Source organism: Hyla sarda, chromosome 3 (genome assembly GCF_029499605.1).
Source record: "Hyla sarda isolate aHylSar1 chromosome 3, aHylSar1.hap1, whole genome shotgun sequence".
NCBI lineage: Eukaryota > Metazoa > Chordata > Amphibia > Anura > Hylidae > Hyla > Hyla sarda.
The window spans coordinates 414,258,510-414,279,157 of NC_079191.1; the positions used below are offsets into that span (position 1 = coordinate 414,258,510).

The 20,648-nt window shown below is 46.2% G+C and overlaps 1 protein-coding gene across 1 annotated transcript in view; it reads right to left on the reverse strand.

Annotated features, from left to right (window-relative positions):
- Positions 1 to 3,124: 3,124 nt before the first annotated feature.
- INTS7 (integrator complex subunit 7) overlaps positions 3,125 to 20,648 on the reverse strand; it is a 63,202-nt gene continuing 45,678 nt past the window's right edge. The window contains exons 18-20 of the mRNA XM_056568255.1: positions 17,745 to 17,843; positions 9,909 to 10,094; positions 3,125 to 3,916 (exon numbers count right to left, since the gene is read on the reverse strand). Coding sequence (XP_056424230.1) covers positions 3,626 to 3,916; positions 9,909 to 10,094; positions 17,745 to 17,843 — 576 coding nt within the window. The 3' untranslated portion in view covers positions 3,125 to 3,625. The remainder of the gene's footprint in view (positions 3,917 to 9,908; positions 10,095 to 17,744; positions 17,844 to 20,648) is intronic.

Below are 20,648 nucleotides of genomic sequence, written 5' to 3' on the forward strand. Positions count from 1 at the left end.
CCCCTTTAATATAATAAATTCACGTGGAATTTCCTTACCCATCTAGACACATTTAGTCTATTTTTTCTCATTTTCGACTGAGGTTTCTGTCCATGCAGTATATCAAGGAATCAAATCGCTGCTGGTAAAATTATTTTCCCTGCTCAGACTTCTTGGCCTCCGTTGCCATCAGACTGGAAGCATAAGCCTTCAAGGACTTTTCTGCATGTTCAGAAAGAGATGAAAATAAGTCAGTGCCATGTCTGGGCTGTAGGCGGTGTCCCGGACTCACCTTTTCTATAGAGTCACATTGGCACCGGCTTGTGCTAAACCTAACATAGGAGGGGAATGTGAAAGCTGTCAGTGACAAGGGGGTCCAGACATACCTGGTTTGTCTCTCTATACCAGTGCTTCCTTTCTAGTGTGCCTCCAGCTGTTGCAAAAATACAACTCACACATTTCCAAGAGTTACAACTGAGGTACAGTTCTAAGATACTAAGACATGGCAGGAGAGTGAACAGGTCATGTGTAATACTCACAGGCCCTCATTTACTGAGCTAAAACACACTCGTTTTTGTCGGGTTTTTCCAAGTTATTTTGGTGCGCAGTGTCTGAGACATGTCTCGCACAGCGTGCATTAGGAAAATCCAACTAACCCAACATTGCCATTGTGAAAAGATGAAAAAGGGGCATGGTCTGTCACGAAGGGGGCATGGCAGGCCCAAAAAGGGGCGTGGTTATAGAACCCCGACCTTTTTACTATTGAATTCACAGAAAATCCTGTGAATAAATGGCTGGAAATGTCCACCTAGAAAAAGCTGCTCAGAAAACTTTCCCGACTTGTAAATCTGTGATCCCCATAGTAAATAGGGTGGAATCCTGCAAGTCTGAAACATCATTTCCCACTAGAAAAAACCCGACACTCTAAATGTGGAAGGCGCTTTACTCCAAATGCAATCAAAAATATAATGGGAGCTTATGGTTTCTGTATAGGCTAGTGTTTCCCAACCAGAGTGCCTCCAGGTGCAAAACTACAACTCCCAGCATGCCTGGACAGCCTTTGGCTGGGAGTTTTAGATTTGCAACAGCTGGCGGCACCCTGGTTGGGAAACCGGTTGCTAGGGTATGCCATCACTTTATTATTGGTTGGAGGTAACCTGGCCTAAGATATGGTCAGTCAAAAGCAGAGACCCAGGGCCTTCAGCTTAGAAAAATTATGTACAGATCGTAAAGTCCAGACAAGGATGAACAGGCAGTGTAAATACATATAATCTTAGCTTGATAAAAAAAAAAAATGTAATCTAGTGATATTTGGCACAGGCTGTTGTTGATACAGCCAGTTTAGCAACAGTGATGGTGTGAGTGGATGTGGAAGGGGTATAATTTACACATACAGCTTACCTTGGCTAATGGCGCACAGCTTATAGACTTCTGTTAGTTTAGACAATGGCGCATGGCCAGCACTCAGTATTACATATCTTCATAGCTGTATTTAAAGGAAACCTGCTGGTTTCAGCTAGTCTTAGGGTGCGTTCACACTGCGAAATCTCCGCTTGCTGAATTCAGCGAGCAGAGATTCCGTCTGGCGGCCGCCGACGAAAATACTTCGGCGCTAGGGAACTGAGCCGCCACCTTTGACGGCTATGCAGTGCTCGAGGAATCCGTGCAAAGAATGAACATGTTCTTTCTTTGCGTCGAACAATTTCAGCAGCAGAATTGTCCGCCGCAGACATTCCGCAGTGTGAACGGGTCTCGCGGAGACCCATTCACACTAATGTTAAGTTCACACCGCGGAATTCCGCACGTGGAATTCAGCGGGAATTCCGCAGTGTGAACGTACCCTTAAAGGGGTACTTGGCCGTAAAACGCCCAGCGATGTCTGAGCAAGTAGAGTCTCGTCCAGAACACATGTTCGTGACTTCACGTTATGCCCACCCCCCTATTTATATCTGAGAGGGGGCGTGATGGCTAATACATAGCCACCACGCCTCCTCCCATAGACATGAATGGAGGGGGCGTGCGGCGGTGTTCGCCAGTCATGCAGCATGGAGCGCAGTTTGTTCTGTGCACTGGTGTACTGGGGTGCCACGGCAGAGATTGCGGGGGTCCCCAGCGGCCGGATCCTATGTATAGGGGGAAAACATGTCTAGCAGCGGAGTACCCCTTTAACGCCTACTAATGCACAAATACCCACACTTCATCCTTCCTAACACACCTGTGTCACTCAAAATGACGTACACCGGTTAAAAGCATAAAATACAACAAATTCCCACTAAGGCAGGGTCACACGGGGGGGGGCGGGCGATGTTGGGTAGCTCTGTGTGTCCGCTTGTATTGGCACATTTCCGGCTGTAGAAATACGCCCCTACGAGCGAACACTCAGAGCTACCCAGCCGCAGTCGGGTGCATGCTGTGCAGTCTCTTTTCTCATCCGCAGCGACAAACACATTGCAGCTCACTCCACCCCCCCCACCCCCCTTGTGACCCAGGCCATAATGTACAAAACGCACATCATATTTCAGTAATGCAATATCAAATCAGTTCTGTGGTTTAATCCATTTACATGAATACAATCTGTTAAAGAAGCAGCCTGGAAATGTTTTTGCTTCTATAGTGCAGCATAGGCTATTATTAATTTAAAAAAAATTCAAATGTAAAGGCTCTTGTGCATGCCTTCTGCTTACTTGTTTTAACTGAAGTGGCAGGCTTGGGTCAAAGAATTTTTCTCATGCTGCCTAAATGTCCCATAAATCCTATAGATTTGCAGAGAAAAGAGTGTGTTGTCTCATCAATGCACCTTGTGTTCTAATCATCTGGCTAGACTCCAGCAACCAGACCCCTTAAACAGCTAAGACTCATACGTGGGTTGGTGTCCGCTCACATTATGTGCAGTTTTGATGTGTTTTCTTAAGTGCATTTTAAGGAGAAATATTTCCTATAGTCACAATTGAGTTGTTTTGTCAGGATTTGAAGTCTTCACATGTTGCATTTTGGCAAGTTTTTACAGTTTTTTCCAACCAGGGTGCCTCCAGCTGTTGCAAAACTACAACTCCCACCATGGCCGGACAGCCTTTGGCTGTCCGGCCATGCTGGAAGTTGTAGTTTTGCAACAGCTGGAGGCACCCTGGATGCGAAACACTGATTTAATGTATGCAAAGGCAACAGAGCATAGTCATTTGGTTTCATTATACTGACCTCCATGTTCGATGAGCACCAAAACCGTCTTGCATTGTTAATGTCTCCATAGAACAGGCAGCCATTGCTGCTGCGATATTAATGGTGACCGAACCAGAAGCGATCTCTCCGTACTGTACGCACAATGCCGGAGATGGAGTGCATTTAGCAGTGCCAGGTTGTAAACTAAAAACAACGCACAAAATGCTTCAGTATATTACACAGAATAGAATATTTAATAGAAAATGGTTTTCCTACAGTTAAGAGCAGGGCTCAAGTACTGCAGAATGCATGGGAATGGAGTTCCTGCACTTTTTCCACAGCAGGAACACTGTTCCCATTAGCAGGAGTCCTGCAGGACCAGCCCTTAAAGTGGAAATCTTGTGTGAGTTCCAACACTTTTTTGACCCCTGGTTAGGAGATAGATAAAAAGAAACAGTAACAAAACCTTCTCTATTTGTTGGAATCCTACTCAAAATCTTGAGTATGCGTTCCGCTGCGGTGGCTGCTGCGGGGGCTGCTGGACCTGCGGCTGTTGCTGTAGCCGTACTTGCTGAGTGTAAGGGTCTTCCAGGGACTTGACGAAGATGGTGGTTTTCGGGCCGGTCTTCCATAGGATGCCGTTGGCGTCCACGACCGAAGCTTCTACGTTGATCTGGTGCGTTCCCAGGACGGTCAGGTTTAGCAGGAACTGGGTGCTGAAGTAATCATTGTGGGGTTCCACCCGCTGCTCGATTTCGCTCCTTACCGCCTCCGCTGGCAACTAAAAGCAAAACACAGTCTTGTCAGAGTCAGCTGCATTTTTGGGTTTTACAGTGCTGCCCCTTTAAAAGAACAATATTATAAAAGAATAGAATGGACAGTGTTTTGTTTAACACTTTTGATCGGTTTGGGGCTCAGTACAGAGACCCTCACCAATCTCAAGATATAGCCAGGAGGAGCATATGCTTTACTCACTGGTTTGGCGCCAACATATTATGCAGGCATTGAGTTAAAGCAGCATTTCCCACCCAGTGTGCCTCCAGCTGTTGCAAAACTACAACTCCCAGCATGCCCGGACAGCCAGCGGCTGTCCGGGCATGCTGGGAGTTGTAGTTTTGCAACAGCTGGAGGCTTACTGGTTGGGAAACACTGATGTGCAGGGACAGATAGTAAAGAATAAAACATGACTTCAGGATCAGACTACACAGGGTATGTTTGTAGTCTGTAACCATGGAGACACACAGGTCTGCATAGAAGATGAACAGAGAGTTGCATGCTGGGAGTTGTAGTTTTGCAACAGCTGGAGGCACACGGGTTGGGAAACACGTGTTATTCTTTTCTATCTGTCCCTGAACATCAGTGTTTCCCAACCAGTGAGCCTCCAGCTGTTGCAAAACTACAACTCCCAACATGCAACTCTCTGCTCATCTTCTATGCAGACCTGTGTGTCTCCATGGTTACAGACTACAAACATACCCTGTGTAGTCTGATCTTGAAGTCAAGTGTTATTCTTTTCTATCTGTCCCTGAACATCAGACTTGAGGATCAGACTACACAGGGTATGTTTGTAGTCTGTTCATTTTCTGTGCAGACCTATGTGTCTCCATGGTTACAGAGAGTTGCATGCTGGGAGTTGTAGTATTGCAACAGCTGGAGGCACCCCGGTTGGGAAACACTGATGTTCAGGGACAGATAGAAAAGAATAACACATGACTTCAGGATCAGACTACACAGGGTATGTTTGTAGTCTGTTCATCTTCTGTGCAGACCTGTGTGTCTCCATGGTTACAGAGAGTTGCATGCTGGGTGTTGTAGTTATGCAACAGCTGGAGGCCCACCGGTTGGGAAACACTGATGTTCAGGGACAGATAGAAAAGAACAACACATGACTTCAGGATCAGACTACACAGGGTATGTTTGTAGTCTGTAACCATGGAGTCACTAAGGTCTGGATAGAAGATGAACAGAGAGTTTCATGCTGGGAGTTGTAGTTTTGCAACAGCTGGAGGCCCACCGGTTGGGAAACACTGATGTTCAGGGACAGATAGAAAGGAATAACACATGACTTCAGGATCAGACAACACAGGGTATGTTTGTAGTCTGTAACAATGGAGACACTAAGGTCTGGATAGAAGATAAACTTGAGAGTTGCATGCTGGGAGTTGTAGTATTGCAACAGCTGGAGGCACACTGGTTGGGAAACCTCTGAGACAACCAACCAAAACTACACTAAAAAAATAAATTAAAAAAAAAGTCTTCTAGGGCAGTGGTCTTCTCAAAGAATGCATAATAAATACTAAACTGACAATCTGGTCTGGGTAAGGGGGGTGGTCTTCTCTAAGATATGTTTCACTGGACGGAATATATTTAATGGATGTCCATAGCCTGTGAACAGGGCCCAACCAGTATCATCACATCTTTCCATTTCTTCTTCTAGTCCTTCATCCATCCTGGCGAGGTTCAGTTTTTATGAAAGAATCAATTAGAGGCAGCGCTGACAATCTGTGACGGCTGCACCGAGGCCCTGCCAATTACTACCGCTCCCAGACATGTCACTTGACATCAGGGTGCGGGGAGGCCGCCAGCAATGTGCTGCTTGGTGGATGAAGCTGCCTCGTGAGGTCTTTCTCCGAGGCTTCTACAAAGGCCGGTAATCTGTGACCTTCCAAATACATGAATGCAAAATGACTCTTCACAGCGGGGGGGGGGGGACAGAGACTATGCAAGTAACAAAAATCTGGACCACATTTATTTTAGATTTTTTTTTTTTTTTGTAACATGTGATTTAGATACAATAGGCTTGGCTACGGCTAGATGAAGATTAGGAGAAGTGCACACTAGCAATTAGAGATGGGAAGGCCTGGGGAAAAATAAATATATGAATATGTTCAACTCTGAATATTAAAAAGGTTATAATAAATATTATTATTATTATTAATTATATATTATATAGATAGATATACACATAACTCAACGTGTGTATGTATTTGTGCAGAATCGGACCAGAAGGGCTAGCCTTAAAGGGGTACTCCCGTGGAAAACTTTTATTTTAAATCAACTGGTGCCAGAAAGTTAAACAGATTTGTAAATTACTTTTATTAAAAATCTTAATCCTTCCAGTACTTTTTAGGGGCTGTATACTACAGAGGAAATTCTTATCTTTTTAGATTTCTCTGATGTCATGACCACAGTGCTCTCTGCTGACCTCTGCTGTCCATTTTAGGAACTGTCCAGAGCAGCATATGTTTGCTATGGGGATTTTCTCCTGCTCTGGACAGTTCCTAAAATGGACAGCAGAGGTCAGCAGAGAGCACTGTGGTCATGACATCAGAGAAATCTAAAAAGATAAGCATTTCCTCTGTAGTATACAGCCCCTAAAAAGTACTGGAAGGATTAAGATTTTTTTAATAGAAGTAATTTACAAATCTGTTTAACTTTCTGGCACCAGTTTATTTAAAATAAAAAAAAGTTTTCCACGGGAGTACCCCTTTAAAGGAGAATTGCAGTAAAACATAACTTATCCCCTATCCAAAGGAAAGAAAACCAAGTTATAGATTGTGGGGTCCGACCGCTGGGACCCCAACAATCTCCTGAACGGGGCCCCGAGTGTCTGCCGGAAGCGGCCGTTCCGACCCCGCCCCTCCATGTATCTCTATGGGATACATGGAGGGGGTGTGTCGGCCGCCGTTCCGTGCGGGGGTCAGCATGCCCCCTTCCAGCAAATTGCCGGGGCCCCGTTCAGGAGATCGCGGGGTCCCAGCGGTCGCACCCCCCGCAATCTATAACTTATCCCCTATCCTTTAGATAGGAAATAAGTTATGTTTCACTACAGAACTCCTTTAAAGGGGTACTCCGGCCCTGAGACATCTTATCCCCTATCCAAAGGATAGGGGATAAGATGTCTCACTGCAGGGGTCCCGCCGCTGGGGACCCCCGCAATCTTGTATTCACCACCCACCTGTTTGAGCTGCACGCCGCGTTGCCAGCTCACAAACAGCCGGGTGGCGACCACGGGGCTGGAGTATCGTGACATCACGGCCGTCACGCCCCCTCCCATATATTTGCATAGCGGGGCGGGGGGTAACGTCACACGGGGGCGGAGTCGTGACGTCACGATTCTCCGATCCCACGGTCGCCACCCGGCTGTTTGTGAGCTGGCACCGCGGCATGCAGCTCAAACAGGTGGGTGGCGAATACAAGATTACGGTGGTCCCCAGCGGCGGGACCCCCGTGGTGAGACATATTATCCCCTAGCCTTTGGATAGGGGATAAAATGTCTCAGGGTCGGAGTACCCCTTTAACTCCCCACACACATCAATGATCATTTGGCATCCTTCACCAGGAACAGCCGTACTGGAGATGCTCTGACCCAGTCGTTTTTACATCAAAATTTGGCCAACATTTAGCAGGAGAGGTTTGCTATGGGGATTTACTCCGGCTCTAGACAGTTCCTGACACGGAAAGATGTCAGCAGAGAACACTGTGGTCAGACTGGAAAGAACTACACAACTTCCTCTGTAGTATAAAGCAGCTGATAAGTACTGAAAGGATTAAGATTTTTAAATAGAAATCATTTACATATCTGTATAACTTTCTGGTGTTAGCTGATTTAAAAAAAATGTTTTCCCCCACTGGAGTACCCCTTTAAGGTTACACATTATACAGGGATTGATGATGTTGATCACATATAATCCAGGTACAGTCCATCATCTAGGCTCAGAGTTTATAACATTTCTCACACACGGGCACTTACATTGTAAAACACGTAATAGTCAAAAGAAAATCTATACACCTATTACAGATAAGGTGTGTGTGCTTTATGCTGGATTCTATTGATTATTTCTGATCTGACTCAAACCTTTGCCCTTTGTATAGTTCTAGAGCGATAGTGTACAGAAATCTACTACACTGCAGATTATGGGTATGATTAGACATAGCTCATATGTACATACTGTATTACTTGCATCGGTCATTCAATTGGTTTTCCGCATGCAGTGACATGGGATGAGTGTCTTTAAAAGAAATCTGTCATCATTTTCAGCTGCATTAACCCATCGGTACAGGCAGGTATTGCAGGGACACTGATGACAACCATACTTACCTGGTCCCGTTCCGTGCTCTGGTTCTCCTGCCGTATCTTTCGTTCACGGGCCGACTTGGAGCATGGGCAGAGCTTCGTGACGTCACCGCTGCTGCTTTTATGCTGGGTCCTGCTGCTAGCAAACAGTAGTGGTGACGGAACGAAAGATACAGCGGAAGATTGCTGGACATAACGGGACCAGGTAAGTATCATTGTCATCAGTGTCACCTGCACTACTTGTCTGTACTGACAGGTTAGTGCAGGTGACACTGATGATGACAGTGTAAAGGGGTATCTCCATCTCATAAAATGATGGCATATAGACAGGGCAGTTTTCCTCCAAACAGGATGCTCTCCAGCTGTTGCAAAAAACTACAACTCCCAGCTTGCCCAGACAGATGAAGGTAGGAGGGGTGTTAGTTAGGGAATATAATCGGAGTTAGTTTAGAAAATATGGTTTGATGACAGGTACTCTTTAAAGGGGTAGTCCAGTGGTGAAAAACGTATCCCCTATCCTAAGGATAGGGGATAAGTTTGAGATCGCGGGGAGTCCGACCGCTGGGGCCCCCTGCGATCTCTCTGTACGGGGGCCAGGCTCTCCGGCCAGATAGCAGGCGTCGACCTCCGCATGAAGCGGCGGCTGACACGCCCCCTCAATACATCTCTATGGCAGAGCCGGAGATTGCTGAAGGCAGTGCTTCGGCTCTGCCATAGAGTTGTATTGAGGGGGCGTGTCGGCCGCCGCTTCGTGCGGAGGTCGACACGCCCCCTTCCCGCGGGCTGTCGGGTCTACGTACAGGAGATCGCAGGGGGCCCCAGCGGTCGTACCCCCCGCGATCTGCAACTTATCCCCTATCCTTAGGATAGGGGATAAGTTGTTCACCACTGGGTCACCACTGGACTACTCCTTTAAAATATCCTGGACCTGGACCAGTTAAATTCCCTAGACTTGAAAACTACTAACTAAACACAAAGGCAAAAAAATTTAATAAAAAAAAAAAAACAGCAAAGAAACACCAAATGTAACGGATGCGTGGGTGCCTTTCGGGGTTATTTATCATGGGTTATTTGATGGTACCACTAACTAGTGATAGTATTGGTGCTCCTCGCGGGATGGTATACGATTGCTAATTTTGGCGAATGTTCGCCTTCTTGTTCTATTTTGTTTTCAGTTTACCTACCTCAGTTAGGTAGTGTTTTATGACTTCGATGTATACCATGTGATGTAACCTGGAGTATCCTGTCGCTTGCATTCTGTAACTTGATGTATGGTCTCATGACCCTTTTCTATGTACCGTAGATATGCTTCGTGTTCACTTTAATGGGTCTGTGGTCTAACGTTATTTACTTTTCAATAAAACGAATAAAAAAAAAAAAACACCAAATGTAACATTTTAGGCTAAGTTCACATTGCCGTTGTGCTCCCACCCGTTAAGGGCATGTCCGGATCTTTTTTTGCTCCAAATGGTAGAAAAATGAACTCCACCGGATTCCGACAGATCCTATTGACTTGAATTGGCGTCTGGTAATTTTCTAAAGTTTAGCGGAGAAAAAAAAAAAAAAAAAGTGCATGCACAATTTTTTTCACCACTAAACTCCGGTCATTCCAATGGACTTGGCGATGGAGCTACGTATAAGAAAGCCCGACAGCAATATGAAGGAGCCCCCTTTACCTAATATAGTCAGAACTTACTTTAAAGTCTTGTCCTGGTTTGCTCTGCAGTGTGGAGGAGACGCTGAGGCAGACAGACTGGATCTTACGGAACAGTCCCGGTTTGGAGCCGTGCTGAACAACCCCTTCCACCTTTAGTGCCATCTGCTGGTTGCTCTGTACAGCTATAGGCTCTGTAGGATTGCGCGGTGATGGGGACAGTGCCAGCTAATTCAGAAAAAAAAATTAAAAACACAAAAAGATGCCCTCAGTTTTGTATTTTGCATAGATGACAGGGATTTAAAGGGAAACTGTCACATTGATAATGCAGCCCGATCTGCAGGCATCATGACATAGATCAGGAGGAGCTGGGCAGATTCATATATAACAGCGATCTTCAACCTGTGGACCTCCCGATGTTGCAAAACTACAACTCCCATCATGCCCGGACAGCCAACGGCTGTCCGGGCATGATGGGAGTTGTAGTTTTGTAACATCTGGAGGTCCGCAGGTTAAAGACCACTGATATATAGTACTGTGGGAAAAGTTCCAGGATAACTTCCAGGTCATTTCAGATCATTCTGGGCTGAATAGTCATGTGGGCAGTCCTACTCAGTGATTGACTGCTCCCTCTATATGCACACTTAAAGGGGTTATCCTGGAAAAATTTTATATATTTTATATATATATATATATATATATATATACTGGCTCCAGAAAGATAAACAGATTTGTAAATTACTTCTATTAAAAAATCTTAATCCTTTTAGTACTTATGAGCTTCTGAAGTTAAGGTTGTTCTTTTCTGTCTAAGTGCTCTCTGATAACACGTGTCTCGGGAACCGCACAGTTTAGAAGAGGTTTGCTATGGGGATTTGCTTCTAAACTGGGCGGTTCCCGAGACACGTGTCATCAGAGAGCACTTAGACAGAAAAGAACACCTCAACTTCAGAAGCTCATAAGTACTGAAAGGATTAAGATTTTTTTAATAGAAGTAATTTAGAAACCTGTTTAACTTTCTGGAGCCAGTTGATATATAAAAAAAAGGTTTTTTTCCTGGATAACCCCTTTAAATAAATAGTTGTCAATCAATGAGTAGGACCGCCCACATGACTACTAAGCCTAAAATAAGCAAAATAAATGATGTTATACTGAATATAGATAAAACTAGATATCAATCTGCTCATCCTTACTGATCTAGAACATTTTATCTCATAGGATTTTTTTTTTTTACTTATTCTGGATCACCGCAGTAGGGACAAAAAAATGGATATAGGTTGAACTTTATGGACTCTGGTCTGTTTTTCAACATTAAGAACTATGTAACTATGCCTGCAGACTGGAGCTTATAATCAATGGGACAGTTTCCCTGTAAACACTTCGGAGAATTTATCATCAACAGTTGTATTGATCAATTCCCTAATATATGTAAAATAAATTCATGCATAGCTTCTGCTATCCACAAACGTACCCATTATTTCAGAGGACTTTTAGGATAAGCCGACCTGTGTGACCATGAGGAGCAGCACTATTTCTGATCATTATATAACTTGTATTTGGTATTTTATTAGCAGATTTCTGCTCTGCAGGCTTGATCTATAATTTGCAGTTCTCCCAGAGCTGGTGGTTGGAGCTCACTCCTCCCCCTACATAGAATTGTATTTCTTGTCTTGCAGAGCTGAGCTGATATATTTAGAGAAGATTTGAGCAGCAGGGATGGATTGATAACAGGAGATAGAAGTATTTTTGTTTAATAAGATATATTACAAAATTTCCTTTAATTGCTTGTACTATTGATCTATGCAAAGTTTTTTTTAAGCCTCTTTAAAGGGGTATTCCAGGCAAAAACATTTTATTTTAGGGGATAAGATGTCTGATCGCGGGGGGCCTGCTGCTGAGACCCCCCGCGATCTCCCTGCGGGTGCTGAATCTCCAGTTTCGGAAACCTCCGGGTTTCCGGGACTGGGGACGTGACGTCACGCCACGCCCCCTCCATTTATGTCTATGGGAGGGGGCGGAACTGGAGATTCAGCACTCGCAGGGAGATCGCGGGAGGTCTCAGCAGCGGGACCCCCGCGATCAGACATCTTATCCCCTATCCTTTGGATAGAGGATAAAAAATTTTTTGCCCGGAATATCCCCTTAAGGCTCTGTCCACACTGTATTTCTTATATACAGGAGAGATACATATCAGGAGTATTGCTTGACTTCCTTATTATTATATACTTCTCATGTAGCCTTAGACCAGTGCATAGTTGTACAGTAGCCTACGTCAGGCACTGGCATATAATGAACACTTACATATAAATCCCCCGGGTGGGGGCCAAGTGGACACCTTTTTCAATCGTAGGGCTGTGGACAATTTGGCAGATGCACCAGCAGCTTACTGAAGGTGTGCGTCTGAATGTGGTGTGATATCCATGGTTAGATATATAATACTTTATACCCTCAAACAGTGTTTCCCCAATTAGTGTCACTGATCCACTGGTCACTGATCTAAAGTGGTCGCCAGCTGCAGTTTCTGCCGGCCCGGAGGCAATACCTGCATTGAGCAGTCCTCAGTCCAGATATTGAACAAGCAGCCGACACTGAAACCACTTTAAATCAGTGACCAATGGCGGCTGCAGGGACTGACAAGTGATGACCCTGACGCTGCGCAGAGGAGCCGGCAGAGGACGCCATTAAGGGGGGGGGGGGGGGGCGATAGAGGAAAATGATGAGGCACAAGGGGGATCAGAGAGTAATAATGAGGCACAGAGGGGCAAACGATCAGGCAGAGCAGGGGAACACAGGGGAAATGATGAGGCACAGGGGGATCAGAGGGGGGAAATGATGAGGCACAGGGGATCAGAGGGGGGAAATGATAAGGCAAACGGGCGGGGGGGAGAAACAGAGGGGGTAAAAGGATGAGGCACAGAGGGGAAACGATGCAGAACAGGGGGGATCCCAGGGGGATCGGGGGGGGGGGGAGAAATGATGAGGCACAGGGGGATCAGAGGGGGGAAATGATGAGGCACAGGGGGATCAGAGGGGGGAAATGATGAGGCACAGGGGGATCAGAGGGGGGAAATGATAAGGCACAGAGGGGAAACGATGCAGAACAGGGGGGATCCCAGGGGGAAATAAGGCACAGGGGGATCAGAGGGGGGGGGGAATGATGAGGAACAGGGGGATCAGAGGGGGGGGGAATGATGAGGCACAGAGGGATCAGAGGGGGGGGGGGGAATGATGAGGAACAGGGGGATCAGAGGGGGGGGGGAATGATGAGGCACATAGGGATCAGAGGGGGGGGGGATGATGAGGCACAGAGGGATCAGAGGGGGGGAATGATGAGGCACAGAGGGGGGGAATGATGAGGCACAGGGGGATCAGAGGAGGGAAATGATAAGGCAAACGGGGGGGGGGGGGGGAGAGAATCAGAGGGGGGAAAAGGATGAGGAACAGAGGGGAAATGATGCAGAACAGGGGGGATCCCAGGGGGAAATGATAAGGCACAGGGGGGATCAGAGGGGGGAAATGATGAGGCAGAGTGGAGGTATCAGACTGAGGGGAGGGGGGAAGGGGGAATGATAAGGCATTAATCTCAGAGATATCAAGATATCAAGTCATTTCTTTATTTTACATTTATTTTTTTTAACTCAAATTTCCCTGTTAAAATGAGGGTACATGTTAAATGCCGATAAATATGGTATATATATATATATATATCTATCTGTCTGTGTGTGTGTGTAAATACTATTAAAAAAAATGTAAATGAAAAAAAATTAAAACAACCTTCTTACTGACATAATGTGGAATGCTCTTGTGTGAGCGGTGGAGACAAGCACCTGCTATGGAGCACTAGGCAGGTTACACCAGGAGAGTCAGGTTTTGTCTTTCCAGTTCCCTGCCCCCCCCTCCGCAGCCAATGTCTGCAGTATATGATGTGACATGCTACCCTAAGGCAAACCCCTGCTGGGATCATCACTGGTGGCTAAGTTTGTGAAGAGTCAGGATATTTTAACTTCAAACACTGCGGATTCAGCTACAGTAAAGAAATGACCGGAAAGTAACCTTGTCTCTGTTTCCTTCATATAGCATATTAAAAGACACGGAGAGCACATGTATGTACAGTGTGTACAGACTATGGACATTATGTATACTGCTCAATGAATTATAACTAAACAGAGGAATTCCATACTGCTCTAATAGGGTACATGGAGGTTAAACAACAGTGTTCTCCAACCAGTGTGCCTCCAGCTGTTGCAAAACTACAATTCCCAGCATGCCCAGACAGCCGAAGGCGCACTCCGCAGGCTCAGGTTCAGTGCCCTGAGGAATGGTGTCCTCTGCCGACTCCTCTGTGCGGTGTCAGGGACATCACTTGTAAGTCCCTGCAGCCGCTGATGGCCACAGTGCCGGCTGCTTGTATGAAGATCAGCAGCCCGGACGCTAAAAGGGATACTCCGCTGCTCAGCATTTGGAACAAAATGTTCCGAATGCTTGGAGCCGGCATCGGGATCTCGTGACGTTATAGCCCCGCCCCCTCATGATTTCACGCCCCGCCCCCTCAATGCAAGTCTATGGGAGGGGGCATGATGTCTGTCACGCCCCTTCCCATAGACTTGCATTGAGGGGGCGGGGAGTGATGGCATGAGGGGCTGGGCTATAACGTCACGAGCTCCTGGCGCCGGCTCTAAGCTGAGCAGCGGAGTATCCCTTTAGGAACAGTGACCAACGGCGACGGCTGTGGGACCAAACGCAACACCTGAACTAAGGACTGCTCAATTCAGGTATTGCGTCCAGGCCTGCAGCAGCTGCGGCCGGGCTGCTGATCTTCAACAAGCAGCTGGCGACCACTTTGGATCAGTGACCAGCAGATTTATCGGTAGGGTTTTGTCTTCTATTTTAGTTTTAAAGGGTAACTCTCTAAAATACATTTTTGCTATTGCACTCCTTATGGTAAATAAATATTTCTAATATACTTTGTTTAAAAATAAAAAAAAAGAAGTTTTCTATGTTTTATTTGTGCTTAAAAAAGCTCAAGAGCACATTTTCCCCCATCTCATACACAGACTTAGGACCAAAGCCCAAACACAGGAAGTTCAGCCTGGAGTGCTGAGGGGGGTGTGTCCAACCTCATCCAATCATAGCTACTCTCACACCTAACTGCCATATGCTGTTGGTTGGACACACCCCCCTCAGCACTCCAGGCTGCACTTGGACCTCAGTCCTAAGTCTGTGTATGAGATGGGGGAAAATGTGCTCTTGAGCTTTTTTAAGCACAAATAAAACATAGAAAACTTCATTTTTTTTTAAACAAAGTATATTAGAAATATTTTTTATTTACCATAAGGAGTGCAATAGCAAAAATTAGTTTTAATGAGAGTGCCCATTTAAAAGTGCGTGTTATACGCAGATAAATACGGCTGTCCAGGCATGATGGAAGTTCTAGTTTTGCAACAGCAGGAGGTACGCTGGTTGGAAAACACTGTTAAATTAGGTACCAAACAGGGGATAGCCCTCTTTAAGAGCCAGAAGAAACAGCAGTTCTGTACGGCAGGTCCCATTCAGGCTGACTCAAGCTGTCCTCCTATAACAAAGATGGTCATTTATCTGAATGGCCACCATGTAATGTACATTTCTCAGGGGCGCTAAGTGGTCAGCTCATTGCCTCGGTAGGGCCACATTCTAATAGAGGTTACCCCTGAGGAGACCCCCCCCTAAAATCTGCCATCCAATATATCAGCATTGAGCAAGATAACATGTTATTCATAGTTTGGGCTATGCCTCAGATGCCAACAAGCCGATCGGCCCTGGCCAGGGTAGTTCAGTCCAGTAGCTAAACCTTACCTCCAGGGTCAATTCTAGCTTTTTCACAGCTAGGAGCTAGGTTTGGGCGGTTCATATCGAAATTTTTGTGCTGCACGATATGAATTTTAACCCATACCGCAATACTACCGGTTTGGCCCCTCCCCCTCGGGAATGACTGAATCATGAGCCCAGCGCTGCGCTGTCCCCATCGGGTAACTAATCATATGTGACCCGCGAGCGTTGTTCTGCCCCCCCCCAAATTAATTATCCTCCCAGCGCTGCTCTGTCCCCGCACTGTCATTGCGGCCGGTGATAGGCTGACGGCTGTCCGTCGTTCCTGTCTCCAAGAAGCAGGTCCGGACCGACGAGGAAGGTGAGTTAAAGTTTATTTTGTTTACCTTTTGCAGCCCGGGCATAGGGATACAGTATAGAGCAGTGGTCTTCAACCTACGGACCTCCAGATGTTGCAAAACTACAACTCCCAGCATTCCCGGACAGCTGCATGCTGGGAGTTGTAATTTTGAAACATCTGGAGGTTGAAGACCACTGGTATAGAGTGTCAGCGCCGACGGCCGCAACAAACAGGAGGACGAGGAGAGCAGCACCCCGATGGGGACAGCACAGCGCTGGGCTTATAATTAATTGAGGGGGGGGGGGGGATACCGTTATATACCGTGGAACCGCCGTAAGTTACAAAAATACCGCGATACACATAATATTTGGCCATACCGCCCAGCCCTACTAGAAGCAAACATTTTAAACCAGCCCCCCAAACCCCAAAAGTCAAAACCGTGGTTGACCACAATTCTGTCTCCGGTTAAAAACCGTACTGCAACCGCATACGTTTTTTTAATTTTTTTAACATGGACGTCAATGGGAAACGCACATGTATACAGTTCCATACGGGAAAAACGTATACATTTTTAGTTTGCACATGCGCATTTGAATCCTAAAGTCCCCTCCCAAGACCCCTCCCATTAAAAATGAACAACATTTTCAAAAACGTATGTTTTTTTTCTATAAAAACGGATGGAACAGTATGCACTTTTAAAAACAGTATACGGTTTACAAACGCATACGGTTTACTTCTTCCCATACTGTTCCATCCGTTTTTTTTTCCCCATACGGTTTTTGATAGAAAACGTATGCGGGAACCATAGTTGAAAAATGTAGTGTGAACCCAGCCTCATGGGGATGGAGCCATGGATTACAGTACGGAGTGGTGTGTAGACATTGCTAAACTGTATGATCTATGACCACTCCATGGAACATCCCGCCCCTCAGGGACTCTGCAGTCTTCTGCCTGAGGAGAGATACTCCTCTCGCCTCAGGGCAGATAAAACCTTGCCCTTCAGAGGAGTTTTGCTTTGCCGATGTGCAATTTCCCTTAGGTACCAGCCCCAGCACTTGTGTGTGCCTGGCTCGTGACATCGGTTCCATCCTCTGGGCAGGAGAGCTGGCATTCTTAATACGTGGGGGCTACAGTTTTGAGTGGTGCTTGGGTCAGAGTGCTGTAATATAAGGTGTTCACCTGCAGCATGTTGGGAATAAAAAAGCAAAATGACAGCCTTATATGTGGCGCTATTATTAATGAAGTAATAAATAAAAAAGGTGGAAACCTCATTTTATTGAATTGTATTGAACCTGGTTGACACAGTGTAAGAAGTGGGTTATTAATGCACATTCATTCTTCCCCGGTCCTTAAAATATTCCTCCAAGTGGTGGGGGCTTCCTCCGACAGACACGGGGAAATCAGTACGGACACCCCCCCACCCCCTCCCCTGCTCTTGTACAGAACACATTGACTAATGTAAGGTGGCTATTAACTAAACCAGGCAAATGTTCTACAAATCTAATCATCTCAGGCGACCCCCCCCCCCCTTTTACATAAAGCGCCCAGGCTTAAAAGGCTTTTCATCAAAGGAACCATTTTCCTTCTCCAAAATAAAGAATAAGGTAGTTATTGCCGATGTAAAATACGTGTAAGCAGCTCGCCACGAGACATTAACATATATATAGAAGGGGGAGATGGCCCCTCCCTGCCGCGGTACCGCTCAGCATACAGAGGACCTGCAATGGGCTCACCTTGATACTTGTAGACTGCAGCTTCTGGAAGAAATACCTCTGAAAGGAGAGAGGCACTTTAAGGAGGCTGATGACTGCGTTACACAGGCACGAGGTGTGCTGGAAAACAAGAGGAAATCATGAAAAAACAAATGTAGGTTCTCATTCACATACAAAGTAATCCAAATGAGAGTAAACTTTAAAAAAAAAGGTTAGAAAAACATGACCACTGTTTCCCAACCAGGGTGCCTCCAGCTGTTGCAAAACTACAACTCCCAGCATGCCCGGACAGCCTTCGGCTGTCCGGGCATGCTGGGAGTTGTAGTTTTGCAACAGCTGGAGACACCCCGGTTGGAAAACACTGGTACAGATGCTTGGTCTGATTTATTTAAACGGGTACCCCACTGGAAAACTTTTTATTTTTATTTTTTTTTATTAACTGGTGCCAGAAAGTTAAAACAGATTTGTAAATTACTTCTATAAAAAAAAAAAAATCTTAATCCTTCCAGTACTTATCAGCTGCTGTTATGATCCACAGGAAGTTCTTTTCTTTTTGAATTTCCTTTCTGTCTGACCACAGTGCTCTCTGCTGACACCTCTGTCTGTCCATTTTAGGAACTGTCCAGAGAGCAGGAGAGGTTTTCTATGGGGATTTGCTCTTACTCTGGACAGTTCCTAAAATGGACAGAAGTGTCAGCAGAGAGAGACAGAAAGGAAATTCAAAAAGAAAAGAACTTCCTGTGGATCATAACAGCAGCTGATAAGTACCAAAAGGATTAAAGGGGTGCTCTGCCCCTAGACATCTTATCCCCTATCCAAAGGATAGGGGATAAGATGTCAGATCGCCGCGGTCCCGCTGCTGCAGCACCCCACCATCATTACTGCACAGAGCGAGTTCGCTCTGTGCGTAATGACGGGCGATACAGGGGCCGGAGCATCGTTACGTCATGGCTCCGCCCCTCGTGACGTCACGGCCCGCTCCTGTCAATACAAGTCTATGGGAGGGGGCGTGGCAGTCGTCACGCCCCCTGCCATAGACTTGCATTAAGGGGACGGGCCGTGATGTCACGAGGGGCGGAGCCATGACGTCACACTGCTCTGGCCCCTGTATCGCCCGTCATTACGCACAGAGCGAACTCGCTCTGTGCAGTAATGATGGTGGGGTGCTGCAGCGGCGATCCCCGGGGTCCCCAGCAGCGGGACCGCAGCGATCTAACATCTAAGATGCCAGGGGCGGAGTACCCCTTTAAGATTTTTTTTAATAGAAGTAATTTACAAATCTGTTTAACTTTAAAACAAAAATTTTTTCAAGTGGAGTACCCCTTTAACTTGGGCTGAACTGCAATACCAAACACAGCCTGTGAATAAAAGTGGCGCTGTTTCTGAAAGAAAGCAGTAATGTTTGTTTAACCTCATTTTAGGAGCTAAATACATCACGTTAGGAGACAATCTGATTTTTTTGTTGTTGTTTGACAAAACCCAAAAGTGTTCAAGCGAAACCAAAAAGACTGTCTGGGCATGCTGGGAGTAGTAGTTTTGCAACAGCTGGGAGGCACCCTAGTTTGGAAACCCTGTCCTAGGGGTTTGGGGTGCATGCATTTTTTTGGGGAGGCAGTGTGTTTTAGTATCTCTCATTGCATAAAAAGTGTGTATAAGAAGGAAAATGGTCTGATGTGCAATGGCGCTCCGGATTGCTTTCAGAATAACTACTAAAAAGTCTGGTGAAGGCAGCAGCAAAATGCCAGTGGTCACACTAAGAATAGGTTGTGCTCCACCTGCTTAACCCCTTAACGACGCAGGACGTATATTTACGTCCTGCGCCGGCTCCCGCGATATGAAGCGGGATCGCGCCGCGATCCTGCATCATATCGCTTCGGTCCCGGCGCTCATCAACGGCCGGGACCCGCGGCTAATACCACACATCGCCGATCGCGGCAATGTGCGGTATTAACCCTTTAGAAGCGGCGGTCAAAGCTGACCGCTGCTTCTAAAGTGAAACTGAAAGTATCCCAGCTGCTCAGTCGGGCTGATCGGACACTGGGAGGGCTCTTACCTGCCTCCTCGGTGTCCGATCGACGAATGACTGCTCCGTGCCTGAGATCCAGGCAGGAGCAGTCAAGCGCCGATAATGCTGATCACAGGCGTGTTAATACATGCCAGTGATCAGCATAGGAGATCAGTGTGTGCAGTGTTATAGGTCCCTATGGGACCTATAACACTGCAAAAAAAAAAGTTTAAAAAAAAGTGTTAATAAAGGTCATTTAACCCCTTCCCTAATAAAAGTTTGAATCACCCCCCTTTTCCCATAAAAAAAATGCTGTTTCCCTAATTCACAAAGAGTTATGAAAACAGCGCAGGACTGCAAGCTGAGCTGCTTCTTAACCCTTCGCTGTGTCTGATATTGCAGATCAACTCCACCCGACCAGACTGACCAAGAGAGACTACGTGGTCGCTACCCACTGTTGACAGAAGTTACACCCCCAACTATGTGGTGCCTCTATACCTATAAGCTCTTTGCAACACTATCATCTGATGTGAATTATGAAAGCCATTTGTTAACCTGGTTAAATCCCATCCATTAAAAGGGGTATTCCAGGATTTTTTTTTATTTGACTATGCTACAGCGGCTGTAAAGTTAGTGTAGTCCATAATATAGTGCCTGTACCTGCATACAAAATGACTGTTGTCTCAGATTATTCCCAGCTTGCAATGCGGCCGAGACATTACATCACTAGTCAGCTGATGACAGGGAGCCTGTCTGCTTCAATGGGTGGAGCGAGTAGTTGGTGGAGGAGAGATCAATCAATCTGAAACTAATGCAACAGCTGTAGGCACCCTGATCGAAAACCACAGGTCTTTTGAATGGATGCAGCTCATTTATGTTTCAATGGGTGGGGTGGCTTCAATGTGTGGGAGGGGGAGGGG